This window comes from Triplophysa dalaica, chromosome 12 (assembly GCF_015846415.1).
Source record: "Triplophysa dalaica isolate WHDGS20190420 chromosome 12, ASM1584641v1, whole genome shotgun sequence".
Lineage (NCBI taxonomy): Eukaryota > Metazoa > Chordata > Actinopteri > Cypriniformes > Nemacheilidae > Triplophysa > Triplophysa dalaica.
The window spans coordinates 695,705-714,626 of NC_079553.1; the positions used below are offsets into that span (position 1 = coordinate 695,705).

The following is an 18,922-nucleotide window of genomic DNA, read 5'->3' on the forward strand; positions in this document are numbered from 1 at the left end:
TAAGGATTTAGCCGATAATCAATATCGATCATTTTCAAAGCCGATTTGCTGATAAAGTCATTTAATTTTGAAATGCGCTATTTGGCTCTGATGCAGACAAGGATTTAGTGAGAGCAGTCGGAACACGTCACTCTAGTGTTGCCTAGAGTAATGCCCGCCCACTGCCCCTCTGATTTGTTGGGACTAAGTCACGAGTCCGGCCAATCAACACGGGAGGCTGCGGAACAGAAAGTGTTTTTCACTCTCACACCGAAAGCGCTGCTTCTGGTTCATGCTCTCTGAGGTAAAGCAACATCAGACGTTGAAATAAATCTCAATCCACTGCACTGAAGAAGCAAAACACTTCAATTTAATTAGTGCCTGAATTTCGCAGCAGCTTTGCGGGTTTCCTGCAGGTTCCGCAGGATTTACGCATTATTATCATGTAGATTAGGGCTGCAACAACGAATCGATAGAATCGATAAAAATCGATTACTAAAAGAGTTGGCAACGAATTTCATTATCGATTCGTTGTGTCGCGCGACGCGGAGACGTTTGATTATTAAAAAAATAAATAACTTTATTTAAGCGCGGAGCGGAGTGAACACACTCGGTCTCTCTCGCGCACTGATGCTAGCAGAGTTCGGCGCATCATAAACAGGGAGGAGCAAAAATAAAATAAACCAGCGGAGTTAGAGAAAAGATACATGGCGGAGGCAGAGAAATCAACGCGAACCAAGTCATCAAAGATGCGGGAGCATTTCAAACTTAATAAAATGAAAAAGTGTGTTAATTGCAATATATGCAAATACGACATGGCATGACACGGGAGCACCACAGTAATGATCCAGCACCTGAAACGGAAACATGTTGGGTTCTTTGATGAGGAGGAAGGGAGTTCAACAGCAGGTTAAGTCACTACAGAATCCCACTTTTGTTCCGTTTTGAAGTGAAGAACGTAATGTCGCTGGTGTTTACTCGTTATCCAGCTTGACAAGTTAGCGTTAACTCGCTATTAACAATAGTAATGCAGGGGTGGTAACATCCTTTTTTGGACCATTCATTTTTCAATCTGTTGTCATGTATAGCTACACTGCAAAAACATCTTTTCTTACCAAGTAATTTTGTCTCGTTTCCAGTCCAAATATCAAAAAATTATTAAATCAAGATTACTAGAAAAGAAAAATGGCATGAGAAAATTAAGTGATGCTTAAAACTTCTGTTTAAGATTATATCTCATTAAGATTATTTTTCTTACCCCATTGGCAGATCATTTTGCTTGTTTTAAGCAAACAATTACTTAATTTTGAGGTGTTTTTTCAGAAAGCAAGACATACTTTCTTATGCTATTTCATGTGTCTAGTAAATGTTTCTTGATTTAAGATTTTTTTGATATTTGGACTGACAACAGGACAAAACTACTAAGTTAGAAAAGCAATTTTTGCAGTGTGTATTCTGTGCTATGTCCCATATAGGTTATTATTGATAATTATAATTTAATGAATAAGCTTCAAGTCAATTTGAGAGAGAGAGAAAGTGTGTGTGTGTGTGTGTGTGTGTGTGTGTGTGTGTGTGTGTCAGTGTGAGAGTTTGTGAGAAATCCTGTTAAATTTTCTGATTTGAATTGTTCTTTATTTTTTATATTTTTATTTTATTATTATTATAACAGCTCAGGGAGGTTCAAGGAGCAAATGTTTGTGCACTTCTTCACACTTGTGCAGTTCTGTTTTTGTATAAAAGGTTGGATATTAATGCTTTTCTTGGTTTTTTGGTTTTTATCCGATTCATCGATTAATCGAACAAATCGTTTATAGATTAATCGATTATTAAAATAATCGTTAGTTGCAGCCCTAATGTAGATATAATTCACATCCATAGTATAACAATGGTTTTTCTCTGCAAGCGAGCAGCACACTGCACATGCGTTTCTTGTAATTGATCGAGCTGGCGTTTTGCACGTCATTTTAAGTTATGCCATTTCAAAAATACAAGACATTTAAATCATAAAGAATGAATCGTCGGTCTTCTGTCAGAGCGCTCTCATGCACACGCGCACACACAGACTCCGCATCTCAAGCTGCTCGCGACAGATGTTAGATCGAGTTATTTTTTGCAACTTATTTATACACATAAATGTTCAGAGACACACATGGGTGTGATTAAATGCCTGTCTTATATACGTTATAGCTTCATGAGAACATTTGCAGTCTTTTCAACAACATACACAATAAAGCTATGAAGGCACTTAAATTATTTACACTTATTATATAAATTCAAATTGTGCTAGATAATCTAATGAGGAGCAAAATGATTAATTGAATAGTTATAGTATTGTATGCAAAGTCATCAGATCAAATGTTCACAGAATTCTGCTTGGTGCTCACATCTTTCTTTTGTTATTATTAATATAAGTGTTATGATTAAGGTTTCTCAGTCAGAATTAAAAATGTTTCAAATGTTTCAGAGTCTGTGTTCCTAATTTTTATATAAATTTACGTTTTTACACCATTGTAATAAGGTTCAATAAAAGGAAGGAAGGAGATGGGAACCGGCAAACATTTAAACATTTGATCAAAATAATAACAAAGCAAAAAGACAGCCGGCAGTCCCTCACAGACGACTGCCAGCGAATAAAACATAAATACAAACATAAACACGTTGGGGCCCAGTCCTCCCGGTCCGGTCACTCGTTCTCTTATATGTTGCCGATCTCCTAAATGATTCGAGATTCAGCTGGCGCTCATTGACAATTACTCACCGGTCTCGAACTGCCTACTCCACTACAACCATATATATATATATATATATATATATATATATATATATATATATATATATATATATATATATTAGTGGTGGGCCGTTAACGGTGTTAACGGCGTTAACGGCGTTAACGCAGTGAGACTATTATCGCGCGTAAAAAAAATTGTCGCCGTTAATCTATTCTCAAAGTTGGGTTGAGAGCTGGGTCTATACTACGCAAGCTATGATGACTTTCACCTTGATATTTTAGCGCGGATGTATACCAGTTTAACTGCACTGTACGGAGCGAGAACGAGATTTTTCAACTCGCGTGATTCGCGTCATTCGCGGAAGCAGAAGCCGCCTCATCATCTCATAACTAGGGCGTCATTCGCGCGATTCGCGCAGCAAGTAGGTCTATTGGCTCTTTGCATTAACATATAAATCACTCGTGCTTGACACGCCATTCGCGTTTGGTGTGAACACAACATAACGTTACTGTGAAATTACCGCATCAAACGTGACGTGCTAACATGGATGCAGCTATGAAGCCGCCGGGTTTGCTTCAGGGAATATTCATTTTTAAGAAGCTTCCCAATAGAAACATCGACAAGACTAAGGTTGTTTGCACCTTGTGCAATGCGGAATTGGTTTAAAAAAAAAACTCTCAACAGGTAGTGGTCTAGCTTTAGTTGAAACCAGTAACTTTGTATTGAGATCTAATGTATTATGGCTCCTGTATGACATATCGCTTGTTGCTCCCTAACTCTTTGTAAGTCGCTTTGGATAAAAGCGTCTGCTAAATGACTAAATGTAAATGTACTGTAGGAGCTCTTCCAGTCTCAAGTACCACCTAAACGCAAAGAATCCCTTAGCTAATGCGGAAGTAAACACAAGTTCATCCATCCATCCATCCATTTTCTACCGCTTATCCGAACTACCTCGGGTCACGGGGAGCCTGCGCCTATCTCAGGAGTCACAAGTTCATTTTATTGAACATAATTTAATTTTCATCACCAATTATCATAGTAGAACAGCTTTCTCAAGCAGTTTGTGATGCATTTTGGAAACAGGAGATGAGCCCCTGGTCTAATGCGCCACCTGGCTTTAGACACCCGTTCTCAAAGACTTACTTTTAGTCATTATTTGGGTAGCACACATTCTGAATGCCTTCGGCAGAATTCAAATGAGCCATTTTAATCTAGATTAATCTAGATTAAAAAAATTAATCTATGCCCACCACTAATATATATATATCGGTTCAAAATATTGTTATCAGTCCAATTCACAAGGAAATAATCGGTATTGGCCCTGAAAAACGCATATCGGTCGACCCCTTTTCTCTATAGGCAGATCGTTCTATCGCAAGGTTGTGGGTCGCCAATAAACGATAGTATTGAGGGGCGGGGCATACGCATCTATCTATGACCAGCTGGATTTGTGGACAGAAAGCAGAATGCCCATGTTTGACTGCAATTATCATTCTAGTGGGCGTTCAGTGCAGCTAGCAACTAGGGATGAGTCACGAATTTCGAATATTCGAATAGTTTATTTAATTATAGTATTTCGAATAGTGTGTGCGATCTTAAAAAATTTGCTGTGTTTTCATGTGTAACGCGTTCATGTAACAAAAGGGTGGCGCTGCCAATAACGACGCACCTAAAACCTAAAGGCTGTCAATCAAGAGACATTAGAGGAAAACATTTTCTCACTACAATTTTTAACGAAGTTACGCACATTGTAGACCCGCGTGACATAACGGAAACGATAAATTGAGACGATGTCAAAAATGAGTTCTGTGTGGGGTCCTTAAAATGAATGAGAATAAAGTGCAGTGAAAACTCTGCAATGTAAAGCTAGTTTATCTTGGATCAACAACTGCACAATCATTTGAGGGTGAAGCACCCAGCAGGTCCATCCACAGGTCAGCAATCAGGTGCTAGTTTATGGTCAGAACAACCAATCTGGATGCCAGAAGGGCGGAGCAAATAATGGCTTTAATTACTAAGATGATCACGAAGATATGCTTCCAATCGGCTTTGTCGGAGGAGAAGGTTTTAAAACTCTTATGGAGTTTGTTCAGCCCGAGTTTACTGTTCATCTAGAAAAACCATCACTGCCAGACTAGAGAAACTTTTTCATGACAATAGAAATGGAAGCATTTTGAGCTATTAATTCATGAAATCGCTCCGAACTGTTATTAAATGCCGTCATTTGGTTAATATGTTTTAATACGTTTTAAGTCTGGTCTAAAATCTTAAGGCTTTAATATATTTTCCTGATCAATCACACTGTTTATTAGTTGGTAGGGAAATGTTCAAGCATTATGAGCGGTTGATGCTGATCGACGTACTGTTCATAAGTGCCGTCATTCAGTTGTTAATATATGAATGTTTCAGCGCGTTATCTTAATGTATTGCCTGATGTAAGATTTCCTATTCCATAATACATAAAGCAGTGTGCGGTTATACGGATTTAAAGCGTAATTTTTCTCTCTCTCTCTCTTTCTCCGTTTGTGTGTGTGTGTAATACTGTAAATGCGTCCATATGGGGGAGGGGTGCGAATTTCGAATAATTTTCGAATAGTTCTCATCGATCTTCTAATATTATTTTTGCTTTAAATGCCCATCCCTACTAGCAACATTGTTACTTCCCAGTACCGCAAAAAAGTAAACTATTGTCTTTAAACAGAGAATTTCAATTGGCAAAATAGGGTGTTTTAACAATCGGCTTTAGACCAGAGGTTCCATATCCCATTGTACTTCATATTATAGGTACTTCTCAAACAGACGGCTACTCATCAAGCTCGATCACGGAAAATCTCAATTTGAAGGATCCTTGGATGTCAGCCTTCGTTTTGCAGCTTTTAATCATTGTATTTTGAATGATACATGAAGTGTATTCTTCACGTCCTCCAGTAACCCATAATCCTTTGCATGAGTGTTGTCAATTACAGTCCTCGCACCCCCTCTCCCAGCATGTTTTATGTAGGAAGACATCTTAAATATTCTGGGAGAAGGGGGGCGAGGACCGGTATTGAGAAACACTGGTCCATAGGATTTTCCCTTTGCGAACCTCTGGTTTAGGCATATATGAAGACAGAAATCGGATTCGGAAAAAAAAATTGGTTTGAGATAACCACAATGAGTGGTTATAAAATTATCTCTGAGTTTTGTTAATATAGTTGGACAAATGGGTTACAGAACAACTGTCCAAACTGCATAAAAGTAATGCTGCGAGCACTCGGTGGTAATAATATAAGGATATGAAGACCAAGAGAAGACAGACTCTGGGAACAGTTAATGGTTTAAATTTTAGTATATTTAACACTACTGTGCTTTGAAAGTGTACAGACACTTTTCAACATGCCAGTAAAACTGAATTAGAATCAAAATGTGCAGTAAACGGGGTGATCCCCCTGTTAAATGAATAACTGGGTTAGTGTTACGACATGCTGGACTGCTCTAATAAAATGTGACATGTTCCTCCTGTCTCAGTTCTGTGCCTGAGGCTCAGAGTACAATTCTGTCTCTATCCTCTCAGTACTAATGGAGTCAAGTTTGTACTGTCCATGCCCTCACCAAACACAAAATACATACAACACAGTCTGTAAAAACAAAGATGGATGGACAGGGATGTGTGCAGGATATCCTTTCTGTAGCAAACTGAAGCAACAATCACAAGACAACATAAGATTAGGGGTGTAACCATATTTCGTGTTTCGATATTTCGAGATACAAAAATGTTACGATGCGCATCGTGGAGAGATGGCGATATTTTACAATACGTTTAATTCTATTCGTTGAGCAGTCAAGAGAAGTCTCTGGGAGAAGAGGAAGCACAAGACACAATCTGTCTCATCACGTGCTTTAAAGAGCGTCTTACTTTCCTTCAAAATCGAGTGTGAGTGTGAGCTCTATCAGAGCATTTCATTGGTTGAACATAGTGAATGAATACAAACTTTACGAACGAGTCAACTGAATCAAAATGAAACTGAATGAACGAGTATGTCTTTCGTGGTCTAATATTCTCTGTGTTGTGACAATCCAGTAGTTACTGAACTTTTCTGAAAAATAAAGGTAATGACCTGGTTTAATTTAATTCTAAGGTAAAGTAAATTATGTCAAATCAGGTACATTTTTATATAGAACATTTAATTACACCAATTAAATGAGTTAATACAGATAGATTTTATTAGACTAATGTAATGCAGATTTCGTAGACTAAAAGTAGACTAAAATATGACTATAAACTACACTATGATAAATTGGGATGACTAAAACTAAATTGCATTTTAGTCAAAAGACTATGACTAAAACTAAATCAAAATTTGCTTTCAAAATTGACAGTGATCTTAATTCTAATTTCAGTTAAGCCTTTAAATGTTACAATTCTTTTTTAAATTGTATGTACAACAAAAAAAGTTACTTAATTGTTAATATTTAGAAAATAAATGTTTTTTGAATTTCAGTTTCATTTTTTAATGTCGTTCAAAATATCGAGATGTGTATCGTATCGTGAACCCAGCATCGAGATATGTATTGAATGGTGAGCGGAGTGAATCGTTACACCTCTACATAAGATGAAATATATTATACATGAAACTGGCTTATGTTCTTTCAGATGTAGGAGCTTGTTTTGTAGTAAGTGAATGAACAAAGGTGTCTTTAGTAAGAGAGGGAAGACGCACAGGAGAGGAAAATGCTGGCGATAAACACTGGAGAACACAGGTAAGAAGTCCACTTTGTGAACTGAGAACAGATGAGGTGTGTGTATTTATTGCCCAGTCCACACTCCACGTTTCAGTTTGAAGACGCATCTTTTTCTCTCTGTTTTGGTCTTCTGTCCAAACAAGGGCAGCATTTTTGTTTAAAAAAAAAACTTTGTTATTCGTTCACTTCCGATTTACAGACTGCATGAAATGTTATTTTAAGGACATTGTAATAGTTTAAGTCAGACGTGCCAGGGCAACAGTGGAGGAAAGTTAATAAAATAAAATGTTAATAAAAGTTTGTCTGTTGTCTTCATTTAATATAAGTGAGTTTTTCTTCGTTTCATTGTTGTGAATACATAAAAATGATAATAAACCACAAACTAAGTTTTATTTTTAAAGTAAATACTTGATGCATTCTTTCTAAAAGCGAATGCTCGCCCTGACCTGCCTGAAACACCTCGTGTAACCACACCCACACAAATCTACGTCAGTTGGTGGTCTGATTTGACTAATGTTGTGTTCAAACAAACACAAACGCGAATGGCACGTCAAGCACGAGTGATTTACATGTTAAGTCAATGCAAAGACACGATAGACCTACTTGCGGCGCGAATGACACGAATTACGTGAATGAGGCGGCGCAAATGACGCAAATCGCATGAATTGAGCGTTCGCGCGAGTTGAAAAATCTGAACTTTTGCGAAAATTCATGCCGCATTAACCAATCAGGAGCTTGCTCTAGTATTGAGATGATTATGATGTTGCAATAAGGTGCAGAAATCCCAAACAACAATGGTGGACAAAATAATCGTTGCTGTATGTGGATACCATGAGCTGTAGGATACATCTTACTTTTATCGAAACAGAAATAAAAAGGATCTTGCTTAGAAGAAAGTGGGTGAAGAGGTCGGCCAATCTGGCAAGTTGTCAAAAACGATCTTTACACAATTTGAGCGATATATATACACGAGACTGGAGCCGCCTGGCAGAAGCCCCTCCCACGATGCAAATTCGCATCTGCAATGACGCGCGAATGAAGCTCGAATGAAGTGAGTAAACTCAAAATGTTCAAGCGTCCAAATACGCGAATAGCACTATTCATTCGCGTTTGGTCTGAACACAACATGAGATCGCCAAAATGTAATCGCAAGTAAGGTGGAGTACCTGTCAGTATAACCTGATGTTCCAAATATGATAAGAGGCGTTCACACGCTTGCAGTATTCCATCTTTCACTAGGCACTGGTGAACTGGCCAATCACAGCACACCTCGCTTTTCAGAGCCGTGAGTTTTGAAAAAAATCCAGAGGCGGAGCAAAGATGAGATACAAACATGCACGGTCGCGGGAGAACTAAGCGTTCAAAAGTGTGGTTACACTTCACCATGGCTGATGCTGACAGTGACGATGCTCGTTGCCAGAAGTCAAGTGCAACAAAACCTTTGCCTTTAAGTGTGGAAACACAAGTAATCTGTCAAAAGTGCATCATGCACAGACAGAGAGATGCACTGTTTTTGACTGCTTAGCCCAATCTAATTCATCTCTTGATGCCCCATCTACATCAGGTATGTTTGCTGAATGCTAACTGACTTTACTTGAACTCTGAAGGATTAAGGAAGAACTTATTCAAATAAAGCGAAGTTAAGTCTGTTCCTAATTAGTTTCTTTTTATATCAAAAAGTCAAATAATTTATTTTGGGGCTTGTTATTGATCACCTATGGTACCAATGTGGTACCGATATTACCGGTATTAGATTCTGGTACCGTACAGTACAGAGTTCAAAATTTTAGCGGCGAGGTGTTTTTTAATTCAGATCTTAATTTTAAACAGGTGATAATAATGTATAAAGCTCCTTCACATTAATTATATGAAGACATTTAATCCAGACACTCTTCTCATGTTTCAAAAACATAGTTTACCACGCGTCGAACGATGAGGAAGTCAAAAACAAGGAAGTGTGAAAAAGGCATAATACGGAGGCAATCAGTACGCATGATAGATATATTACAGAATGTTTTAAAGGTAATAATATTATCTGCGATTTAGGAGCAGTGAAATAATCATAATGACACCACACGTGAGTTTGTGCCAGTATTTTGTCAAAGCACTGTCACTCACAGTCAGTCAGACCCCTTCAATCCAACTCCTGTGGCCCGTATACAACAGATGTTTTTTTTGGCCATACTCGACTTTCAGTTGTATTAAAAAAAGAGTATGTGACAGTTCAGAGAGTAGTGGCAAAATGGATCTCAACAGACAAATGAAGCTCTGACATGACACAGGACACTTTTCCTTCAGTTCGTGCTCAGAGAAAAAGTTGTTTCCTCAGTGCTGTACGGGAACAGACGTACTTTTGTGGGACAATCCTGTGGTGTCCTGCTTTTAGTAGAGCCCTGCGAGAATAAACCAGTGAACTCTTTTGATAGTCAAGGTCAGCAGGTTCTGGCAGCGAGAGTGTTATCAGGTAGATCCCGGGTGTAGGGTTATGTTTGGTAAAGGGAAATATGAGGCTTTGTGATGATCTGTTCAATAGGGGAATAAAGTCTACATTACAATTCTTTATATTTCTTTGGTTAAAGTGTAATATTATCTTGATGTACGTTATCATTACTGATACGGGTAGTTTGCAACTAGGGATGCACCGATCCGATACGGGTCTTTTTTGCTGGATCGGGTGATACTCTAAAGCTTCAGACGGACTAACAATCAGGAAATGACCATAAATGTTGTCATGCACTGTATTCGATGTCATGTATTTCGATAGCTTTATGCGAGGAATAAACCAATATAGCATAATTAATAAACTCTGACCTCCACTGGTGCAGTCATCTGTCAATCTCAATCCAGCATGCGTGTGTCCAGGAACAGTCAGGACGTTACTCGTTCCAAAATTTACAATATTCTTCATAACCACTAGATAATAGCCTGTGGTTTTGTTTAAAATGCATTATACCGTAGACTGTACTCGCTGAGTGTCACGTTATAGGATTCAAGCACTGGAAGCGGTCATTCGTACATTCGGTTATTCGTCATTCATACACAATAACTATTTTTTTTACTTTAGGATGGATGCAATGTAATATGATTTAAACACATAACATATCTCTTCTCTTTGTGTTATAACTGTTTTGAACTTGGGAAGCAAAGATCCCCGAGACATCAGGATCATCGCTCGTGAGGGAAGCGGGTGCATTAAGCGCATCATTATGCATCCAGGATGTGCATGAGCGAGTTTGGAGAATTTTATTCTGTGATAGTTTTGTGTAATAAACAGAGATTTATTTTTTAAACATTTTGTAAGTATCTGTGGTTTATGAGACCACATTTTTATTTTGTAAGGTTTTTTAAGTTTAATACAGCACTTAATTACATTTAAAAAAATTATACTTTTCTACTTTTAAAAGTAAAAATACTTAAGTAAAGAAAAGTGGTAGATTTGTGTGGAAGAATGCCCACACAAATGGTCTTTAAATCTTGAAGGTTCCATGGGCCACTTTTATGAACTTTGATCTTCGGTTCTCTCCATAGATTTTCTATGGGATTTAGGTCAGGTGATTGACTGGGCCATTCAAGCAGCTTGATTTTCTTTCTTTGAAACCACTTCATTGTGTCCTTCTGTCCTTCATTGTGGACTTGTGTTGTCCCGGTACATTTCTCCATTCATCCTGCCTTCAATAATATGAAGTCTGCCAGTACCCCTTGCTGAAAAGCAGCCCCAAACCATGACGCTTCAACCCCAAAACTTAACTGTTGGTTTGGTGTTCTTGGGGTGGTGGGCAGTGCCATTAATTCTCCATACATGGTGTGTAGAATGACTGCCAAAAAGTTCAATTTTGCTTTCATCTGACCATACTATATTCTCCCAATAATCCACAGGCTTCTCCAAATGCTCTTTCGCAAACTTTAACAGAGCCTCAACATGCTTTTTGTTCAGCAATGGAGTCTTGCGTGGTGAGTGTGCATGGATGCCATGGCGGTTCAGTGCATTGCTTATAGTTTTCTTTGAAACAACAGTACCTGCTGATTCAAGTTCTTCCTGAAGTTCTGCCCGAGTGGTTCTTTGCTCTTAGAGAACTCTCCTGATTATTCTTTGGACTCCTTGGACAGGGATCTTACGTGGAGCACCTGATCCTGGCCGGTTTATGGTGAACTGATCTTTCCTTTACGGATAATGGCCCACACAGTGCTTACAGGAACATTCAGCATTCTGGAAATCCGCCTATTACGAAGATCTACAGAGAGTTCTTTGCTTTTACCCATCATGAAGTCTTTCCTGTGTGCCTCCTAGGTAACGAGAAGCCTTTATAGGCCATCAATTAGGACTAAAGCAGCTGATATCAGTTAGTACTGATAGGGGGCAGGGTTTCTCTCTCAATACTGACAGATTTCAGGTGATCTCCTGGCTTTCTATGCCATTTTGCACCTTGTTACCTTCATGTGTTTAATACTTATTCCCTGTGTCATTTCACTTTATTTATTATGACTGAACTTGTATACTGAAATGTTCTGATTTCTTTGTATGAATTCAATATTTGGCTTGATGGCTGCATCTGGTGGAAATTTTGTGTCAATAGCCCACTTAGAAATCCCCTTACTGATAAAAATACTGATGTGTCAAATACTTATTTTCCCCGCCGTATGTTTCATAGCGCTTTTCTTTTCTAGCCTATCCAGTTAAAGATTTGATCAATAATCATGGTCCAAGAAATAATAGTGAAAGCATCCACTGGCCATTCTTCCTCCAATCGCACGCCTCCAAGTGAGAGATTAGCACAATGTTTGTGCAGGAGACCCAGGGAACGACATAAACACACATACATCAGCAAGTCTCTCTCTCTGTGCATGTGTGAGGTGAAATATTATCATCACTCATATCATCATTATCAAATCAGTCACTACCTGCTTGACCCGAACCAAACTGTAGAGAACAGGTAAAGGATAAACCAACACAGCATTGACACAGAGGTTTTCACCTGGAAGCCAACATAGCGAATGCACCAGTAATTCTATCCCATTAGCACACCATCAAGAGGCGCAAATCCCTGAGCTCTGCCTTTCATCTCTTCTGTTATGCCGGAGGAAATGCGAACACCTTTCCACATCATCTTCTGCACGGCCCTCCTCACCGTACCCCTTCATTTCTGTGCTCAACGAAGATTGGTGCCGGTGCTTCATTCTCTCCAACATCCTATCATCACTTCTTTTGTCTTTCTGATGGGACAACGGATGGGTCTGGTGATGTACCTGTTATCTCTGTGCATGTTAATGGATGCAAATTTAAAAGGACAGCGCGCGCCACATGCAAGGTCAAAAGCTCTAGGTACACTGTGAGAGTGTTTGGTCGGGTAAGGTAAAAACGCTTTTAATGTGGACATATCTATAATAGACTTATTCCTGTAAAAACAAACGAATTAACCACATGAACGCGAAAAGAAGACATTTTCACAGTGTGCACTAAAATGCAAATCTTGTCTATGCAAATGCACAGACTGTATAGAGATCAACAGACGCCGGTTCACTATCAAACTACTACAAAACAAAGAATTCTACACACTCGACACTGATGTGAATAAAATGGGGATTGAAAATGAAAAGATGGAAAGAAAGACTTGCAGAAAGCACGACAGACACGTTCTTAAGAAAAGCACACAACCACGAGCAGGTTAAATGTAAGTTGAGGTGAATGTGTGAGGTAATGCAGTGTTTCACGCGCTGCAGTCTTTGTGTTTCCCTCCCCCACTGATTCTCCTCAGAGCTCTGCAACGTGTTCACACAACCGCACAATAGACTACAGCACACACGCATCTATATATCAGTACACACACGTCTGCGATACACAAAACACACGTTGAAAAATAAAAGGAAACGGCACGCAAATACACACGGGTGTGTCGTTGATTTCATTTTGTATTTAATTTTCATATTGATCATGCGACCAAATAACAAAGACGCCGGGCGAGATCGAACTTATCGGACCGCAAGAATAAACCCAAAGTAAACCTTCACAACACTCGCGTCAAGAGTCATTCATCGTTATTGTGTGGGTCATTGTCTTCTTTAAACGTTTTTGCTAAATGCTGCATTGCTAAACGTGTGTATGCTTCAGAAATAAAACGGAACGGGAAATGACGATTAAGTTCAAGATAAGGCGTTGAACAGCGTTATAAATCCGTTATAAACTCACCTTTAGATTCGTGTCTTTCATTTTATCCTGCCGTGTTTTCGGTAACGGGTCCGAGGAACGGGACATGCCGAGAAAATGAAATCAACTCCGCCAACAGGAGCCGGGCAGTTTAACATCCACTTAAATCAAGCGAATCCAGAGAAAAGCGTCCAGTGATGGCAACACAACCATAAAAACACACGTTTATTAAGACTTCATTCAATCTCGAGTGAACACAGCTTTCATTAAACGGGTTTTTTTTTACAGGAAACTCCGCAGCCCTCTTCAGCGTGATACTGACCCCGGTCAGACTTTTAGCCAATAGTAGCCTATTATTTCTCTGACTGACAGCCGCTCGACCTATCAGCGTTGGCAAACACTGAGGGACTCAGCCCATCGCAGCTGCTGCTACAGTACAGACGATACAGCGCCAAATGGTGTGTGTCTGTGCGCGTGCGTGTGTGCGCGCTCAAGGGGGGTGAAGTGAAATCCTTAACAAAACACTAACGCGAAGAGCATTGCTCCTCTCATTACAAACATTAATCTGAATATGAAATCTATATTCGTGATTATTGCTGGAGTCTTGAAATGCAATTCAAAAAGAGCCTGTGTCCAATGATATTAATAACGCAGGCATTATACTCCCTGCTGAAAAACTATAGAATCCTGCCCAAACACAATAGAAAATGTAAAGGATTTAATGTTTAAAATGGAAATTCTAGTGGTTTGGTTTTACTGGTATGTAATGGATTCTATTGATTGGATATTATGTCCTACTGGAATGAGGTGCAAATACCACTATAAAATGAATTTTGTAATATTATTAATGGAAAAAGCTAATGATTCATAGTTAGAATAGAAACCATTAGAATTTCTGTGGTGGTTTTTATTTGGTTTCAGCAGGGCTATACAATTGTTGGCTTTTTCACATATGTGGACATTCAAACATGATTCTTTTTTAAACTGTGTCTGAGTTGATACACTTAACATGTCACAGGTTATTTTCCTTTTTTCAATCATGTGATATTCTTCTGTGAAAAAAGAAGTCCAATTTTGGACTGCATGCACAAAATCTGTCTTTCTTCTGTGGACTCCAAAAGAAGATATTTTGAGAAATGTCTCTATGGCTCGGTGTCCCTACAGTGGAAGTCAGTAGGGATCAATGTTCTTTAAATACAGTCTTTTGTGTTCTACAGAAGAAAGGAAGTCATAAAGACATGAGGGTGAATAAAAGATGAAAGAATTTTCATTTTTAGGCGAGCTATTAGTTTAACTCTTTTAAATAATGTTCTCACAAATTTTTTTTTTTTTTGTTCCATAAACCATTACAAAAATGTCCTCCTAGAAGATAATTGAATGTAGGCTTTAAGTAGAGCATTGAGAGGTAGAGTTGTGAACACAATCGTATTAAGGACTCAAATACAGGACTGACAACCATATTCTGCTTTAACTGCCGTATTCTGGTGAACATGGTCTCTTACATCAGCTCTGGCCTTTAAGAATTTTATTCCTCTTACTCCTTTACTAAAAAAGCGAAATTCAAAATGATGGGACTCAATTAAACTGTGAGTGAGAAACTGCAGTCAGAGCCCTAATAAAGAAAGGGGAAAAGTGATATCTGTGTGACTCAACATGGGAGAACATCACTAATCTATAAAAAGTAGTACATGGAGGATTCATATGAAAGATATTCCTTCAATAAAGTTTGGTAAATTTGTTGAGCTAATAGACTGCAATTTATTGCATATACTGTTAGCCTAAAGATATGGTTCAACTTAATATCCGCTGCTAATGAATGATCTACTTTGTGTTGTTTCAGTCAGTCAACTGCATGATAAGACCCTTAACAATTTCAGACGGTGATGTCACCCAACAAAGATCTTGTCTGATAAGAGAGACGGGAATTGGAAACAAATACGGTTTCATTTACTTGTTTGAGAAATAGTTTGGGATGTTGCCCATTTATAAGTCATTTTGGATGAAGTGTCTGCCTAAACAACTAAATGTAAATGTAAGCAAAGTAAAAAAACTTACATTAATTGTACAGTCGGAAATTCCTAAGCTGGTCGCCACATGAATGTTTACACACTGGCAAAAACATCTTCAAAACCTGAGCAGGTTGAAAAGAGGTTGTGCACGATGGCGGACAGAGCAGGTACATTTACATTTACATTTAGACATTTGGCAGACGCTTTTATCCAAAACGACTTACATTGCTTTACCCTATACATTTTACATAGGTATTTGCAATCCACTGGGATCGAACCCACGCGTTGTTAATGTTCTTACCACTGAGCTACAGGAAAGCACAGGAGGTGGCCAATTGAGCATCATGAGGACATCCAGTATTTGGTTACCACTGATTCCACTGTGTCTGACTTCATTCTCATCACACCTAATACATCATGTAAACGTGCCACAGTCAGATATTTTTACAGGTTTTCATGGTTGCAAAGAAGCCAGTAAATTATTATAAGTAAAGAAACAACGAATAGAGAAACTGAAAAATCAAAAATAGCCTTCTTAGATTTCCTGCAATTATTTTCCTAAAGACCCTAAATGGAAAGTGTTTAATGTAAGCGAACAAGCTTTATTTGTAAAATGTATGTCTATTGTCATTTTAGTTTTAAACTCTGAAGAAGATGTCTGCACCAAAACAGCCTAAAACTAATGTGAAAATTGCTATTCTACAAAAGTGGGAGTAAGTAAAAGGAATTGCTCTGTGTTATACCTTTTCAAAAGTTGACATATTTAAAATATAATTATTTTGAAATACATGTTGCTTCCTATTCATATGTAAATTTAACTGTGAAAAGAAAAATGTACATTTAAAAAAATCTATTTTAGCTGACGTTTCTATCAACACTGTTGTTCAAAATATTCCCAAATGTTCAAAATAATCAAACAGATTAAGTAATGTAAATTAAATGTTATAAAAAAGTTTTACTTACTTTAATATTTTAAGTTCCTGAAACACTTTTTTTTACTTTTGATTAAAGTATAATGACGCAAATAAAAATGCAAAAAATTGATTTGCTCCTTGTTCAATTTACTTAATTTAAACATGTTAATTCAACACAATTGGTTAAGAAGGATTTCCAATTCCCAATTGCAGCAGGAGAGTAAATAAAAAAATACTATTTTATAATGATTTTGACAAATGTATGACGATCAAATCAATTTCACTTTGTCGATGTTATGTCTGGTTCGTATAATGATAAAGTCACATGGATCAATATGCAGAGTTTTATTCGAAGGTAATCCCCAGGTGCTCAGAACTGCACTCAAGAGATGCACTATAAAGATCATGTGATAGATCAGGTCTATTTGGATCCATCGTGTGGTGAATGAGTGGTATAAACAGAGCCGATCACTGTATTGTTTTTTGGGAATAACAAACTTGCAAATGTTGCGACTCGCCAGTCAGAATCAAGCATTCCAACTAGCCATGTAATAATAAAACGTATTCCCAGATAACAACCTCTCAAAACTACCACCCGGTAACCCAGAAGCAGCAAATCATTTTGACAGTTTTTTTGACAAATTATATTGTATTTTAATAACATATATGACATTATATACTGATTAAACCAAATGGCATTTGAACTTTGTTTCTCACCTTAAAACTGAAAGTAAACGTTTTTTTCAAATTCATATCCGACAGCACTGTGGGTTGTCTTGTAATGTTTCTGCCATTATGTAGTAAGAAAAAAAATATATATATTAAGTCTTTCTCTTCAATTTATGTATTGTGTAAATTTCATTCACATTTTTACTGAAGTTTACAATAGTTGTTCTCTGTTGTTTTATAGTATCTTTCAGACTGTTTAATTTTAAAATTAATTTTAAGATAAGGTGTGGTGTGGTAAATAGGCTTTGCAAATAAAGTTTCTGTATTGTTCTATTATAATTCTGTAACATTTATTGTTTGTCAGTTTATGGTACAATAGTAATTTAGTTTTTAACTGACTGTTTGAAAGTTAATATGTGTTTTGGATTTTTCATTAGAGTTGCGACAGTTAAGAGAGACAGTATATTTCATCATACTTCCAGGGAACAGTTATTTACTGAAGATGGCAATGCGTACAAACCTAGGTATGTACATGTAGGCGTGGTTTAACATGCCTATCACTCAAAACATCTATTAGGATGGGAAGAAAAGTAAACTGTATGCTTGAACAGTGTTGATAATTTAACAAATATAGTTTTGTTATACGTCTGTTTGTTGATATTTTCCTATTCATTTTTAATGAAAAAAAGCATGTTTGAAATTAAATCTCTATATGCAATCTCTTTTACAAAAGTTTTTTTTAACAAAATGAACACATAGGGGCAGTTTCCCAGACAAGGATAAGACTAGTCCTAGACTAAAATAAATGTACGAGCTGTCCAAAGGAAAACAACTTCCACAGAAATATCTTAAAATACATAATTGCCTTTGCGTTGTCTCATAATGCACACAAGGAATGTTTTAGTAAGGCGTGTGTGTTAAAATCACTCAAATTTCCTAATTAAACTAAGCCTAGTCCTGGTTTAAAATAATCCTAGCCCATAAAGTATTGAGAATGTGAACCTGACGTCACGCCCTAAATCGCGTGTTGCAGTGGCGCCGCCATCTTGTGAGGATAATACTCCACTGCTATGATTGTCCTGATATGTACCGTTACTTGTTTTGTTTGATATACAGAGAAATCGAAAGTGAAATAATCAGGGGCTTTTTCTGAACGGCTCTGAGTAATGCTATTTCAGTTTTGAACACAGCGAGACCGACCTACCATAGTTACATCTCTCAATCAAACAAGAAAAACAAAACACTGTATTGAACAGAATAGCAGCCATCCTCACAAGATGGCGCAACATTCAACGCGACATCGATAGACAAGCTCTATACAGTGATCAATGTGAATATCAATACAATTCAAATGTTGTACTTTTAGTATTTCAGGTGTTATTTATTATAATATCTTATGCTGTACATATCCTATTAAAGAACATGCAAAAATAGCTCGTTTTGCATCTGACAAAACTGTAGCAGGTGAAATGTAGTCTCAGCCTCTGACTCATGCCCACGATCATTTGACTATGACACACTTTTCTGGAAACACTTCAACACGTCGAAGTCGTCTTCTGATTGGTGGAATTTCACAGAATTTCCGGGAGACGTGCGAGTCGCCTTTTTTTCAACGGTCCGCCTGAAAACAAGAAAGCCTTCTGATCTGAGTAATCTCTCGTGTTAACAACGGTTGCTTTAAGAATTCATCACGATCGAGTAAACGCTGAATTCTTAAAAGCATGTGAGGTTCACGGCATACACTTATTTTTGTTT

The 18,922-nt window shown here is 37.7% G+C and overlaps 1 protein-coding gene across 1 annotated transcript in view; it reads right to left on the reverse strand.

Annotated features, from left to right (window-relative positions):
* arhgef2 (rho/rac guanine nucleotide exchange factor (GEF) 2) overlaps window positions 1-13,881 on the reverse strand; it is a 38,383-nt gene extending 24,502 nt beyond the window's left edge. Inside the window, exon 1 of the mRNA XM_056762768.1 lies at window positions 13,618-13,881. Within this exon, the coding sequence (XP_056618746.1) occupies window positions 13,618-13,683 (66 nt within the window). The 5' untranslated portion in view covers window positions 13,684-13,881. The remainder of the gene's footprint in view (window positions 1-13,617) is intronic.
* Between the last annotated feature and the right edge of the window lie 5,041 nt (window positions 13,882-18,922).